Source organism: Nipponia nippon, unplaced genomic scaffold (genome assembly GCF_047370975.1).
Source record: "Nipponia nippon isolate SJK-2023a ecotype South Korea unplaced genomic scaffold, ASM4737097v1 scaffold_13, whole genome shotgun sequence".
Classification (NCBI taxonomy): Eukaryota; Metazoa; Chordata; class Aves; order Pelecaniformes; family Threskiornithidae; genus Nipponia; species Nipponia nippon.
In genome coordinates, this window is record NW_028262324.1 from 16714366 (window position 1) to 16729330 (window position 14965).

At 54.7% G+C, this 14965-nt stretch overlaps 1 protein-coding gene across 1 annotated transcript; it reads left to right on the forward strand.

The window, feature by feature from the left end:
• Window positions 1-7772: 7772 nt before the first annotated feature.
• LOC148056579 (BPI fold-containing family B member 3-like) lies at window positions 7773-13654 on the forward strand. The gene is made up of 15 exons (XM_087750330.1): window positions 7773-8080; window positions 8131-8310; window positions 8675-8779; window positions 8890-9012; window positions 9421-9484; window positions 9955-10015; window positions 10359-10468; window positions 11081-11263; window positions 11431-11484; window positions 11582-11752; window positions 12143-12210; window positions 12563-12605; window positions 13055-13121; window positions 13246-13322; window positions 13537-13654. The coding sequence occupies exons 1-15, from the start codon at window positions 7773-7775 to the stop codon at window positions 13609-13611; spliced, it is 1689 nt and encodes a 562-aa protein (XP_087606456.1). The 3' UTR covers window positions 13612-13654.
• The last annotated feature ends 1311 nt before the right edge of the window (window positions 13655-14965 follow it).

A 14965-nucleotide genomic window follows, 5' to 3' on the forward strand; every position in this document is an offset into this window, starting at 1 on the left:
AGCGGAGCGAGAGATGCGGGACAGCGGGCAGGGACGTCTGTCGGGAGGATGCCTGGCCGGGGGTCCTGCGGGGCCGGAGCGGCCGGGGGGGAGCGGGTCCTGGGGGGGACGCCCTTCCCCTTTCCCTTCCAGCACAGCAACCTGGAGGCCCAGTTTGCCATTGCAGAAGAAAAGCTGCATCTCTCCCTCGCTCTGCAAAGGTAACGCGGCTGCTGGTCCCCAGGGCCAGCACCAGCACAGTGACAGTGCCTGGGCTGCTGGGAAGGCCACACGCTGCATCTCACCCGTGCATTTTCAGAAGGAACCTTTGCTGTCTCTGCGTGACGTTTTTATAGTTTATACTAACAGCTATTTAAAAAGAGATGAGGGTCAACATGACATAATCCAGCTGACCTAAAACATGTTTGGGTTTTTTGCTCTTTAGGTTTGAAGGGCTGAAGTTGGTTCAGGATGGAGAACATGCTCTCGGTGGGAAGCGGCCCCTTCCCGGTGGGAGGCTGGCGGAGCCACGGCACCTCTGGTGCAAGGGGGAGGTTTAGTGGGGCCCAGATCTGGGTGAGGAGTTTGCTGAGGGTGCCAGGGCAGCTCGCCAGGGGCTGCGGGGGCGAATGATGCCGTGCCTTTCCTCTCCCTGCAGTCTGGCTTGCGTGGCCTTGGCTTCCTCCTCCCTTGGGACGTTTGACGTGAGTTGGGCAGTCTGCGCCGTGCGTGGGGCTGGGGCTGCGAATCTCCATGCTGGCGGCTTGTGTAATGCTGTACCAGGAATTCTCTCCCTGGAGCCCCATCCCACTGCTTTCATTATCAATACCAGATTTGTTAAAAAAAAAAACAAACCACAAAAGAAAACCAAAGTGAATGCTGAAGATCGAAATGTTATTTCAAGGAATAACATTTCAAGGAATAACAAATGACAAATCAACTGCCAAAAGCATTTGCCCGCAGGCGTGAATGCTCTGGAAGGGGTCCCTGCTTGTAACGCACTGTGTTCATTCCTGGGAGAGTTTTGGCCGTGAGCAACCCTCCCCGGTGCGGCGCTGGCGGGTGGGAGAGCGGGCAGGGCTGCCCTGAGGCCGTGCGTGCTGGCTGTTCGGTCTCCTCGTCCCCCTCTAATCCTGGTGCTGGGGTAGAGATGCTGGGAGGGGGAGCGCCCGGGGGCTCATGCGGATAACATTTGGGCTGGCTGCGGCAGGGCTTTGGGCTGCGAAGAGGGTGCCTGTGTGCCCGGCACCGACTGCCGGGCAGAGGGCAGAGCGCTGCTGGGGCTGGGAACGGTCTCATCTGGGGCAGTTTTCATGGAAATTTAGAATTTCTCAAAGGTTCCCATTCTGCTCCCGGGGCCATTTGCAATTTCCCTGTGATTGGAGAAGGCACTGGACGAATCGATGGGGTGAGCGTGGCGGACGCGGCTGCTGGCACGCGGAGTGATGGGCAGTTTACACCGCTTCTCTGGGTTTCAGGAGCTTCTGCTGAAAAGAGTTTTGGCAGCTATTGTTCATGTGGCTTATGTGCCTTCGATCAACAGTAAGCATGGCTATCTGCACAGGGAAAAAAGTTCTCATTTCTTTTCCTGTAGACTGTTGGTTTTTTTTTTTTGGCTATGGCATTGCCTGGATGAGCTGGCACACTTTTCCTGCCCTCAAGGCTGTGAGTGACTGCCAGGAAAATCACTTGCCGCGGGGTTTGCGGTGGGAGCCGGAGGAGGGCAATGCCTCCCGGTCGGGGCTCCGGTGTGCCCACTCCTCCGCAGGCAGGAGAGATCTGCCCGCACAGAACAGATCCCCTGCAAATGATGCAGGCTGCTCCTCTGAAACTGCTTTGAATGTTGTTCCTGTCCTGCAAATCAAAGGAATTTCAGCCCTGCCATTTTTCCTTCTGAGTGTTCCCCAAACCCCTTGCCAGACCTTCGGCAGGCGCGGGCAGGCAGCGTGAGAGCGGGCAGGCAGGGAAGCGCCGGAGACGCGGGCAGCGCCTGCCACGGCCCCAGCGCCTCTGACAGCGGCTGCCCCCGTTGCAGGGGTGCTGCGCGGAGGGGTCCCCCTGCCCGACCTGCTGGGCATCACCTACCGGCGGGCCAACCTCAGCGGGTTCGAGGTAGGCACCGAGGGGCTTGCTCGCGTGGTGGGTTTTCTGTACCCCAGGTCATCCCTGGAGTTCGTGCTGTTAGTCCCTCACATCTGAGCATGGAAGCAACGGCTAAATCCTACCCGTGTGCTTCGCATTTTTAAATCTGCAGAATGCTCTAGTGCTGGACGTGCCCGTCACGGAGACCTGAGGCACGGGGAGGTACGGCTCCAACCCGCCGCTGCTGCGAAGACGCAGCAGGACCAGGCGGGAGAGGGAGCAGCAAGGGTTCCTGGGGCGTTTCTTCCTCTTTCCTTGACTTTTCAATAGTTCGACTCCACAAGCTGAAATAAAAAGACCCCATCACCCCACGATGAGTCTCTGGCCTGCCACGGCTCTAGTGGAGCCAGCTGGGCATGTCTGGGCAGAGGTCGTGTTTCTTGAAAGGACTGGTCCCTAAATAAATCACATTTGCAACAGAAATAGCATGTGCATTCGTCTGCTGCAGGCAGCAGCGTGGGCTGCCGGCGGGGCGCAGCACCCAGGTCTCCTGCAGGAGGGGGTGCAAGAAGGGGACGCCCCTGCTCCTGGGGTGCATGTGCTGTGAGAGGAGGGGAGGCTGTCTGCAGTCGGGGGGGATTAGGACCGCTCGGAATGAGTTAGAGACGGGCATTTAGACATCTCCGTCTGTTTTTTAATATTTCAGAAGAGCCTAGCATCGTGGTTTATCGGCTGCGTTGCAGCTATCGATCCCAAGCATACAGCTCACTGATTGCTGGATAATTACCTGTCATTAGCAAGTCAATAAACAGCTCTGATCCTGATTTCATCAAGCCAACATGATTTGAACATTTTTTCCTGGTGACAGGTAGCTGGTGCAGAATTAAGGATATCTTTGAAAAGATCATTGTGGTGTTAAGAAATTGTCCCCAAGAAAATCTCGCTGTGAGGCAGGCTCCGAGAACCCATTTGTTTCCTTGTGTGTGCTGCCAGACCCAGCAGGCGTTTGTTCTGCAGCGCGGGTGAGGAATTGTCCTCGTCAGGAGCCCTAAGCGATGAGGGAAGCAGCCATAAAACCAGCTCCCCGTGAGCACTGGTGTTTATGGTGCCTTCTCTCTTCATTTTGCTGCAAACGTTGTCAATGCCAAGCACATTTTTTTAAGAGATTTCCCTTATTGTTCTTGCATTAGCTAACAAACAATCAGACAGTTTGAGCCTGAATTCCCTTGCAAAGAACAAAAAGGAATCAAAATATCTGTACGCAGCCCTCCTAGGAGAAATCAAGGCTGGAAACGTCAGGGGGCTCCTACTTAATTTTTCATCAAACGCTTAACCAGGCTGCCAAGCTGCACTGTCGCGTAGCTGGTAGTTGGTGCCCTGGGGCACTGTGCGGGGGTGCGGCCCTGGGACACGTGCAGCCCCCGGCATCGTCCCCCGGAGCTGTACATGCACCCCGGCAGCCCTGATCCCCCCGGCAGCGGGGGCCGCTCCAGTCTCTCACAGTTAATGGTCCCAGAGGAACGAAAGAGCAAACCAAGACTGCTCTGGCTCAGGGGTCCCGCAGAGGCAATTTCCCCGGGCAGAAGGGCCACCTCTGGACGATGCCCTCGAGGGCAGAGCAGAGCAGAACCGTCTGGTTCTTCAGCCAGGGCTAATGCATTTCACTTTGCCTGCCCTGGCCAGAGCCTGCTGCTCTCTCGCTCACGTCAAGATCTCTAACGCTTCCCGGGGATACGTCCCTCTTACCGCCTGCCCTTCAGTCTCGGTTTCCAGGTGATCTGAAAGCAAAGCAGTGTCTGTTCACACCAGTCCTATTCTTCTCCCTTCGACCAAGTCCGTTCCGGTTTACTTGGCCTTTCCATCCTCACACAGTGATTTGGCTTTGTGTTCTTGGGGCTTTGAAAGTTGCTTTAGCGAGACCTGGACCTCACGATGTCGTTCTCTTTATGGGAATCTGCTTCGGTTTATCCAAAATATTTAATTGTCGGAGACCTCTGCATTCAGCAGCGTCTGGTGAGAGGCCAAGTTACTGTCATGCCTGAAAGGTCACTGCTCAGAAGCTATTCTCTGCCATGCCAAAGTGCCCCTTTACTGTGTGCTGACCATTATCAGGTCTGTCGTTATGGTAATTTGGGTTTCGTATGGTGATTGCCTAAAGTATAAAGTGATTCAGGAGGGATGATAACATAATACCATCTTGTTAACACTCTCTCCTACCTTATCAAATGTCATCATCTAGCTGTGACAGCAAGGCTTTGTGCTCCTGAGGTGCCTGGCTGAGCAGGTTGCAAGGAGAGTGACAACTTAAATACTTTGGCACCTTTGCCGTCCCTTCCTTGGCCCTTAGCTAGGATATTTTTTAAAGCTGGAATTAATGTGACAAAAGCTGGCTAATCTGCTGGAAATACTTATTTCCAAGTTTGCAGAAAGTATTAACTCTGAGCAAGCATTTTTCTGGACTATTATTCTTCTGAGCTGAGGAGCAGCCCATCCGCCCCTGCCATTAAGGAGCGCATCAGGGGAGTGAATAGTTCACCACCATGCCCTTGGCCGATGGTGCTCCCCCACCACGGACAGCCTTCGCTGTGCACACCGGGACACGGTCCGCTCACAGGGGCTCTATCTGGTCTGCCGCCCGCAGAGGAGAGTTTGCTCTTTCTTGCCCCAAAGAGCTGCTGCTCTGGTGCAGCTCAAGGCAGCGGCTCCATGTATTCATGCGGTGCCGGTGATCGGGACCGGGACGGCGTGGAAGGGAAAAAACCATCATGGCTGTGGGGGCACATGACGTCGGCTCAGCAGAAATTTTTCTCCTTTCCTCCTGCCTGTAGCAGTAAATCATCTGGCAGTAAATGAGCCGTGATGGACCAGATGTGACACAATTTTTCAGCATGAAAAACCTGGCCAAAAATCTGAGAGGGCAGGGGCCTGGACAGAACCACACTGCGGAGGCAGAAGACCCTGGGCAGCTGCAGCACATTTGTTGCATGGGATGGTGTGGCAGGGAGGCCACCTCTCTTGATATGCCCACACTGGGATCAACAGTCCCTCCAGGACTTCAAAATGATCCAGCGCCAATAAGCTCTAGCCTGGGAGCTCCTTGGCTTCGTGCTCGATGGCACCACCCTCTCAACGGTGTCTCCCCATGACAGCACATCCCACCTCCCGTCCTCCTGGAGTGCTCTGAGGCAGAGGTGAGGAACCTGGAAATAGTGCCACACCAGTGAGACCAGTGCAGCATTTCGGAATCAGGTAGCGTCTCTCCAAAGAGTCTGTCAGCTCAGGGTATCCGTAAAGCTGCGACACCCGGTCAATACACCTTATCACGGTGTCACTATTCCTTCCCAATTCAATACCTCCGTTTCCTCAAATGGATTATGAGCCATTCAGGTCACTGGACAGGCGCTGCTGGCTTCGATGAGTGCTGGGTAAGGGCACAGTCAGTAGGCACGTCGGGATGGGAATGCTGGGCTTGTCCTGTTGGCCTGGCCGGTGAATACCCGGCTCTGTTACTGTCACCACGGTCTGGCTTTACATTGGGGAAGGTGCTGCCTGGTCCTTCATGTATCACCTATAACATGTGGCACGTCCCCACTGCATGGGCTTGCTGTGAGGGTAAAGTGCTCAGTACTGCAGCACCGAGAACTGTAGAAGTACTTAACAGCGGGGCGGGCTGGTATTTTGACACATTTTTTCTGTCAAAATCTCAATTTTATCTGAAAAAATAAGTATTTTATCAGGGCATGACTTTTCAGCCATGTTTGCATCTTGACACGAGAGCAAGCCCGAAGGCTGATGCTGATGTATGAAAGCAGGCAGCGGTGTGCGGACTGGCACCCAGAGCTGGCCGAGTTTGCCTCTGCGCCTACGGGTTGTTGCTCAATGATTTACCTAACTCCTCACATCTCTAGGGAAATATTTGCAGTGGAAGTCACCAGAAACCATACAGTGTTTGTTTTGCTCCCCACCAATTATTCTGGATGTCCTCGATGACATCGCCTGCCGCTTTCCTGCTGTAAAGCTCTATATATGAGGATGCTTGCTGCAGGCCGTCTTCAGAAGACAGGGACATCGGCTAGAGAGAGCCTTGCACTCCAGAGCTTGGTCAGGTAAGAGCAAACCTATTCCTCAAAAAGCGTGCTCTTAGCTTCTGCTTCTGCAAACCTGAATGCTTCCCAAAGGAGAATCCTTAATGTTCCTTTGACTATTGGTTTTTTAACAAAAGTTGTTATTCTTGCCTGCCTGAATTATGGTCCAACAAGTAAAATGAGCAGTGGCTTTCACTATGAGTTTGTGAAGAACAGACATGCATGTCCGTTGTATTTGCAGTCCTTGAAGGAGAAAGGATATTTCATGGTTTTCATAAACAATTATAACTTAAATTATTTTTCGTATAGCTCTGCTATCTGAGGTAGATTTTTACCTCAGGTGAATTAGACCTCTCACACTTGTTTTGATCCCTTCTTGATATGCTATTTACATTTAAATAGATTTGGGGCAATGAAGTTCATTATAGTTCTTTTTAAAAAAAAGCTACTTCAAATTGTAGGTCCCACAGAAATATTTCAATGACACTGAAACTTTAAAAAATATTTTCTCCTTCTGACAATTCTAGCAAAAGGTGGTTTTATGCAGAGGGAAGCCTCAGATGTTTCATGTTTGTGTGGAGATCATGACATTCGAACAAGGAGAAGCTCTCCTTACTAGATATGTCGGTGCATTTGTCCCGTGGAGAGGCCACTGCTTTCCTTTCGGTGACTGGAGACAACCATGTTGTCAGAAACATCCCGTTTTCCCATCATGCGGGATGCAGGATTTGTTTCTCGGACAAACTCCCGCCCAGAAGAGGTGCGCCCCAGATCGTCCAGAGTGGTCACCACCATCGCTCACTGGCGCTGAGGGATTAAAGCCAGAACAACCACTTGCTTTTCACTTGGCTGCTGTGACGGTCAGGCTTTGGAGCAACTGCTGTTGAAGTCCTGGTTCCTCCTGCAGGAAAGTGCCACCAGGAGTTTTACTGTGCCCACCACTGTGGCGAGGAGGTTGGAGAGGTGCCAGCAGCTTCCACTCTGATTTTGTCTTCTCTGACAGGCATTCCTCCTTTTTCTTTCCTCCATCCTCCTCTTTCCTCCCTCCACTGGCTTGTGCTCGCTGTTCCACTGATCACAATCACTTTCCACAGTTATCGGGACCAAAGATGTCTGTGTTCTGGGCTGTTTTCCTCCTCTGCAGCCTGCTGAGCCCTTCACAAGGACTTGGAATCATGTCCTCGGTTGCCAAAGCAGATGCAGATGGTAAGTGTATGGAAGAGACAAGATTTATGGTTTTTTTGAGACCTGTTCTGCTCTGTCTGTCTCTTGACCATGCTCAGAAAATCAGAAGCTGGTCCAGATCCATTGAGCAGCAGTGGCAATGCTGATAGTTTGCATTTATAAAGCCCTTGGGAGATGGCACTTCAGATACTTTACAGTGTCTGGTGCCACCACCCCTATTGTAGAGAGGGGAATAGAGGGACAGTGGAGGGGAAGGAACAGCCAGGCTGACACTGCATGCTTGTGTGCTGAGTCCACATAGCTCACAGTGACCTCTCATCCTTTTTTTTTCAGATATTACACATTCACTAGCCAAACGTGACCTCCAGAAGCTTCAAGCTGGTCTCCTTGGCAGTGATCTGCTCAGTGGTGTCCTTGGAAAAGATAGTCTCCTTGGCAGAGATGATGCTCTTGGTGGTCTCCTTGGCAGAGATGGTGCTCTTGGTGGTCTGCTGGGCCAAGATGGTGCTCTTGGCGGTCTCCTTGGCAGAGACGGTGCTCTTGGCGGTCTCCTTGGCAGAGACGGTGCTCTTGGCGGTCTCCTTGGCGGAGATGGTGCTCTTGGCAGTCTCCTTGGCGGAGATGGTCTCGTTGGCGGTCTCCTTGGCGGAGATGGTCTCGTTGGCGGTCTCCTTGACGGAGATGGTCTCGTTGGCAGTCTCCTTGATGGAGATGGTCTCGTTGGCGGTCTCCTTGATGGAGATAGTGCTGTTGGTGGTCTCCTTGGCGGAGATGGTGTCCTTGGTGGTCTTCTTGGCAGAGATAGTGTCATTGGCAGCCTCCTTGACAGAGATGGTGTCCTCGGTGGTCTCCTTGGCAAAGATGGTCTTGTTGATGGTCTTCTTGATGCTGTCCTTGATATTCTCATTGGCAAAGGTGGTCTCCTTGGCAAAGATGGTCTCGTTGGCAGTCTTCGTGGAAATGGAGAAGATCTCACAGGGTGAGTGAGAGTGGGAGACGGGTGTCCCTGAGCAGCCCTTGGGGTGTCTGGGCCACGCTGAGGAAAGGAGGCTCTGGTCTGGAGCCTGCTGTCTGAACACACGGGGCCCTTTCTTTTCCCTTCCTGGGGCAGGTTCATAAATGAGGGTTCAACTGTTGGGAGGTGCTGTATGTGCCTGCCATGCAAGCGTGCCTTGTATGTCCCGCAAGCTGCTTCTGGCTGGTAGGGGTCCTTGCTCACCCAGGGTGGAGAGGACTCTGAAACTGCAGCTCTGCAATCGCCCACAGCGCTGGGGGCTGAGGGGACAGGGCATCAGCTGCACAAATGTTCTACTTACTGCCTTCTCCTTGTTTCAACCATCCAGGCCAAAAATTTTGAACAACACCCTCCCCAAAATAAGTCTGCGCTCCCTGCCAGGCTTTGGGCACCAGGTGGGCTTCAACACCCAGCTGCTGGTTGAGAGCACGAGGTACGGAGTGTCCGTCAGGGGCACGGCTCGAGGTAGGGGCGTCCCCATCTCTTTGGAAAGTAGACGGCCAGCAAATTTCCTGAGCCGTGTGCTGTGTTTCCCCCACGCAGCGCGCCGGGCAGGGGGCTCTGTGTGCAGGTGGAAGCAGATGTGGCCTTGTTGGTCCAGGACAAGTGGGCGGCTCTCCAGAACGATAAGGACTGCAAGACTGTTGACATAAAGATCCGTCTGAGGTAGGCATCCGTGCGAGGTAGCAGCAGTGTGAGGCTGGCATCCGTGCGAGCGGGGTGCTCGTGGCCAGCACGTGGCCCCTGCGGCAGTGGGAAACCTCAGTGCTGCTGGCCGTCGAAGGCAGTGCGGTTCTGCCCGGCGCCTCAGAGGTTGAGCTACTCGGGTGCTGGCCTCAGAGGGGAACAGCCAAGCTTTCTTTTAAAATTTGGGCTCAAGAAAGAATATTTCTGGGTTGTTCTGGGAACCTAGCACTGGGCCGGATTCAGAGGGCGTGGTTTTGGTAATATTTTGGCACTGAATATGGCCCTGGACAGTGCAAGTGAGGCCTCATATTTCTCTTGTGCAAAGTACTTTTATTTTCCAGCCATTAATCTACAGCACTTTTTATTTTCTCTCTTCCTGTTCCCCAGACCCAAAGTGCCACTTCTGGATCAGCCTTTAAAAAACTTCCTTAGTGATGGCCTGCGTGCGTTGGTAAGTCTGCAGAGCGATCTTCACACGAGCCACCAGCACGGTGCTGGGCGAGCAGGCAGGGCAGGCAGGGCAGGCAGCGCAGGCAGCAGGCCAGGCTGCCCCCACGGACACGGCTGTTTGCTCAGCTGCGGGCTCAGCCGTGTCGGCCAGCCCGTCCTCCCCACCAGCGGGCACTGGCACCTCGCCAGCACCATCGCCTGTGCCAGGCTCTGCTGGCAAACAGGTTTCTGGGCCACACGCTGGTTTAGCGGTCGCAGTGAGCAGGTCTTGCGCGGGAGGTGAAACCCGCCCTGGCTTAGAGGGGCCACTCGCCTGCCTGATGCTGAGCGCCGCAGTACCAGGGCATCCACCAAAGCCTGCCCGGCAGCGGCTCCTGCCCGTGCTGAGCCAGTTTTTACGAGTCGTGTTAACGCCATGTACCTCCGCCGGTGCTGCGGGCCCAGGGCTCTGACCTTCCTCTGCCTCCCCAGGGCTGCGACATTGTCAACAGCAGGTTCAACGCAGTGAGCGCTCTGCTCGGCTCCGGGACCCGTAAGTGCTGGCACCCTGCTTTTCCTCTGCCCCCGGGTGACCCCCTGCACTTAGGGTTGGTTGTTTTTTTTACATTGGGTAAATACAAATATTTTAACGTCTTCCTAAAAACACACCTCTCAGCTGAAGCACAACATTCAATTTCCCTTGCCCCAGAGCAGCAGCAGACGATTTTTCCCGCAGAAAGCCACTTCAGGAACTGTTGCTTTTAGAAACAACATTTTGCTGCAAAATAGTGCTTTCTAGTGGCTTGTCCAGCTGGGAACGCTGTGAGCAGGAGCCGCTGTTGGTTCCGACATCTCTTGGGACCACGGGCTTTAGGAGCACCCCCCTCTCATTGCAGCTTCAAAGTTTTCCTCCCTGCGTCCCACAGCCATGCTCCCGCTCGGGGCCCTGGGAGATCTGCCCCCCTTTTCCATCATCAGTGGCGATGCTATCCAGCTGGACCTGAACGTAAGTGCCACCGCTTCCCCGGCCCCAAACCCTCTGACTTAGCGAGTTTGGGTAATTCATCTGAACGCGGTGGCCATTTGTCGAAGGCTCCTCTTGCTCCAGCTGTCTTCAGGAAAGCATTCGCTGGAAGGGGCTGACGAGCGTGGTCCGGCCATGTCCGTGCTAATGCCACCGCTGGGTGGCTACCTTATTTTTTACTCACTAATCCTTGAGGGTAGCATGAGCCAGATTGGCTTGACACTGCTTAATTAAGCACAATTATAGCCCTCTCATAGTTGTTAATTAGAAAAGCTTAATTTGATACAGGGTCAGTGGTCACCATTCCCAAGCAGGTTCCAGCGGTTTGTAAAAGTTTGATACATAATTAATAGGGAGCATAATCAGGCCAAAAGTATTGGCAATGGGTCTTACTGACCAGGAGGTGTGGCAGTGTTTTAAGGGGAAATCTATAGCAAGTGCAAGCACCGTCTGTGCTAGAACAGCCTGCAGCGGCCGTGTGTTTATTCACCCCGCGTGAGCCTCTCCACAAGGTCCGCAGGTGGGCAGGGTGCCCGGTGCAACTGCGGCCCTCCGAGCCCTGCCAACGTCCCTCCCCTGCTCTGTCCCCTACAGCTCCCCGTCGGGGACGCGGAGGGCGGCGTGGTGGCCTCCGCTCAGGGACCGCCGCTCGCCGCCACCCTGCTGCTGGCCACCGGCCGCCCGCCACAGCTCAGCCTCTCCCAGCGCACCCTCGACGTCCTGCTGGAGTCAGTCCAGCGGCAGGGAGCCTTCAGCCTCAGCATCACCAACTCGATGGTGGGTCGCGACACCCCTCTCCAGGGCCAGGTCGGGGTCCTGGTTGCTCTTGGGTGACCCAAGGGTGCTCGCCACCGCGTGCTTGTGTTTGTGGGGTACAGCCGAGCCCAGTGTGGGCTTTGCACAAACCCTTCCGGCCGCCAACGCCGCTGGTGCTGTCCCCGCAGGTGCCCAGTAGCATCTCGCTGTCCACCTCTGCCCTTCTCCCGCTCATCCCCCAGGTCAGCCACCTCCTTTGTGTGCATTGATCTCCAACCCCTCCGCCCTCCCCGGCCATGCAAAGACCCCCTGGCCCTGACCTCCCCCTGCCCCGTGCAGCTCGCCAGGATCCTCCCCGGCTCTCTGCCGCTGGAGCTGCGCGTGCGGGTGGCCGACAAGCCAGTGGTGGCCGTCAGGGACAGAAGAGCCACCGCCACCCTCAAAGCCTCCATTGACATCTTCAGTCCCGCCCTGCAGTCCTCCCAGAGGCCCCTCTTCTCCCTCGACACGGTGAGTGTGCTCCCGGGGGACGAGACCTCCTAGACAGGGCGAGGGGTGAGCCTGGCTGTTCTCCGGCATCGCTCGCCTTGTCCTGCCGTGGCCGTGTAGTCCTTGTACTTTTGAAGCCAGTACAGCTTGAAAGCGCTGGGGCCCAGTCCTTTTAAAATGCTCGTAACCAAGCGCAAGTGAAATGTTTAAAGAATAATACAAAATAAGGACAGGAAAGGTGAACCCTGGGGAGAGATATACATGATGCCATCCATCAAAAAAATGCAATTTCTAGGCAGAGACAGGTGTTTTTTCTTGGAATGGGTTATCTACAAATACTCTGAGTTTCCTTTTCAGTCTTGGGAGTTACGTGGGGAACTAACTTCATTCCTTCCGTTGTTCCAATTTCAGGACATCGTTCTGAACATCGTCCCGTTGGTCTCTGATGGCAAACTGCAAACCTCCCTGGCTCTCGACAGGTAGAGCTGAGCTTCGCGGTCGCTGTGGGGAGGGAGGGGGCTCTGCCTGGGGACGCTCCCAGGAACCCGACAAGATGGGGCTGGTGGCGGCAATCGGGGACCGCGATGTAGACGTGGTAGGGACGTAAGGGGCTGCCGGAGCTTTCCTGCCTCCTCCAGCCCCGACCTCAGACCAAGTGCACATCTGAGGGGATGAGAGAGGCTTTAAAAAAGTTACCCTGTTTCCAAAATCCTTGTATATTTATGTGGATGAGACAAATTCCAGACCAAGAAAGGGTCTGATAGCATGTGGAAAGCTGGAGGAGGGCTGCACCCATGCACCCCAACCCTGCCTTGTTTTCATCTTTTGTAGCATCAACCTGACCCAGGCACCCCTGAGACTCGACCCTCTCAGCGTAAGTGCATGCTGCTTTGGATCGAGGCGCTGCAGCGAGCGATGTGATGGCCAGAGGCTCTGCGTAGGGAGGGAGCGCCAAAATGCCAATTCTTCTTCAGTCTTCATGTTTCTTCTTCTCTTGGCAGAGGCCACTTGCTGTCTGCCCTGCCGATCCCCTATGCCCTATAGCAGTGACACTTGGATGTGTATGTTCACTTGTTGGCAGTGCACTGGGGGTGCTGGGAAAGGGGGAGGAATAATCAAGAAGAAATTACCCGAAGAGCATGTCCCTGTGTATCCCCCCGCCCTCAGTCCTGCAAGAGTTTCATTGAAGGAAACTTCAGCCTTTGTCTTTCGTAGCTCTGAGCATCCTGCAGCGACAGAACCTAATTGTTAACCCTGACATCGCTGTTTTCATCCCAATAACCGCTGCTTTCTTCTGATACCAACACGCGTCGTCTTTCCCAGCAGGTCTCCCCGCTTGCAGGGTGGCTCAAGCAAGTCCTTGCGGCTGCATACGTACCTGCGATTAACGGTACGGCCGGGGCCTGGGTCCCCTCTGCTCTCAAACTCAGCTGGATTTGGGGCTCTCCCCCTTCCCTCACTGCCTGCATTCGGGGTTTCCCCCCGTGATGAGATGCCTTCACTTGCTTTTGCAGAGGCCTTGCGTGTGTCGGTCCCTCTGCCCAACATTCTCAACAGCAGCCTCAGCAACGCCAGGGTTGACATCACCGACGTAAGGATCACACTTCCCGCAGCCCTGCTTTCCCGGGGAGCCAGGGGATGAGCCCCACGCCACCCCGGCCAGCCCATCTCCCATGGGCTGCTCCCGGTTTCCAGGAGGTCCCTCTGCCTGCATGGACCCGCAGGAAAACCTCACCTGGGATATGGGAAAAGCTGGCAAAGGTCCGAATGAGAAAACTGAATAGTTTTTGTGCTGCTTCTTCCAGGCGGACAACTCTCCTGACCAGACCTCTCTAAAAGGGTCCTGCTCAGGAGGATCCTCGACCCTGCTCTCCATCTGAGGCAGGCAACGTGCCGTGAGCCCCAGAGCCCTGCTCATCTCTGCTCTCTCCATCTTCATGTTCCCTTGAGCACTGCCCTGTGGTATCGCCGTGGCCCAAAGGGCACTGGCGACCGTCTCTGGTCGGCCGGTCCTGGCATAGCCTGGCACGGGCGCAGGGGAAGCTGCTCAGCTGTTGGATGGTAGGGAGGGTTTTCTGTGGCCAGTTTTAACATTCATAGTCAGGAAGCAGAGCTCTTCTTTAGGCATAAAAGTTGCTCTCATATTGCTCTTTCAATAAAATCTTTCACTGCCTCAGTATTTCCCTCTCTAAATGTTTATTTGATACGCCATGTTCATGGGTTTCTGGCCATGCCCCTACGCCATGCGGCCCGCGGACAGGCAGCGCAGCTCGAAGAGGAGGCTGTACCTACAGGGAACAAGCCGATGCCTTACAGAAAGCGTTTTCAAAGCTCAGCCTCACACGGGCGCTGGGGTTTGGTGCACATGGGTGCCCTGCTGCAGCCCATCCCCTGCCCGGCTGCAGCAGCGCTGGGGCTGCTCGCGCCAGGCTGATGGGCGCAGAGGAGGTGCTCGCAATGCAACAACGGCGCAGATTTAGCAAAGGGCTTGCTGGTATTTCCTGCTCATTTAAAGACTTCATGGCAGCCGCTGCGGGGGGAGCAGCTCCTTGCCGGGGGCTCGTTTGCAGCACGTCCCGCATGGAGCCCAGCAGTGCCTGCGGTGCAAGGCTCTGTACGGAGCCAGGCACAGATAAACTGAGCTTACACCTCCCTGCTGCTTTGTTTAGGAGCGTATTATCCCCTTGTGTAAGATGCACTGGGTTGTTAGCAGCGCTTTTTATCTCGCAAAGGTATTAAGTGTTGAGGACACCAGGACAAAAGCGCCCTTATGGTCTGGAGCTGAGGTGTGGATCGCATGTCCCACCGCACAGGGGCTTTTCTGAGGCTGTGGAAATACCCACTGCGGGGAAGCGGCTGGCGGCTGCGGGGACGGGTGGGATGGTCCTCAGGAACCTCTTCTTGGGTGGGATGGTCCTCAGGAATTGCTTCTTGGGCTGAACGTTAAAGGAGATAAAAATCTGGTGCTTTTCTGGAGCCTCCCCTGGAAACTTGAAAAATTCCCCTGACACAGTAATTTGTGTGTGACTGCCTGAGTGCAAGTGTTAGCAGGGATTTGTCTGGAATAAGCTGATTTTCCAGCACGGCTCTTTTGGGATCAGCGGCAGCTTCACATGCTGCAGCCCGCAGAGGCTCGGGCTCCTTCGCCTTGGCGTTAGCTCTGGGCTCTTGGGTAACAGCCCTGGCTGATAACTGGGCATCCAGTAACCTGTTGCTCAATGTTGTTCCCTGTTT

What these genes read in the sequence shown, in the direction of transcription:
- LOC148056579 (XM_087750330.1), top strand. Translation starts at nt 7,773, where the DNA reads ATGATGCTCTTGGTGGTCTCCTTGGCAGAGATGGTGCTCTTGGTGGTC. An exon ending in TCCTTGATGGAGATAGTGCT is followed by an intron (nt 8,081 to 8,130) that starts GTTGGTGGTCTC and finishes TCTTCTTGGCAG; the next exon opens with AGATAGTGTCATTGGCAGCC. An exon ending in CCCTCTTCTCCCTCGACACG is followed by an intron (nt 11,753 to 12,142) that starts GTGAGTGTGCTC and finishes TTCCAATTTCAG; the next exon opens with GACATCGTTCTGAACATCGT.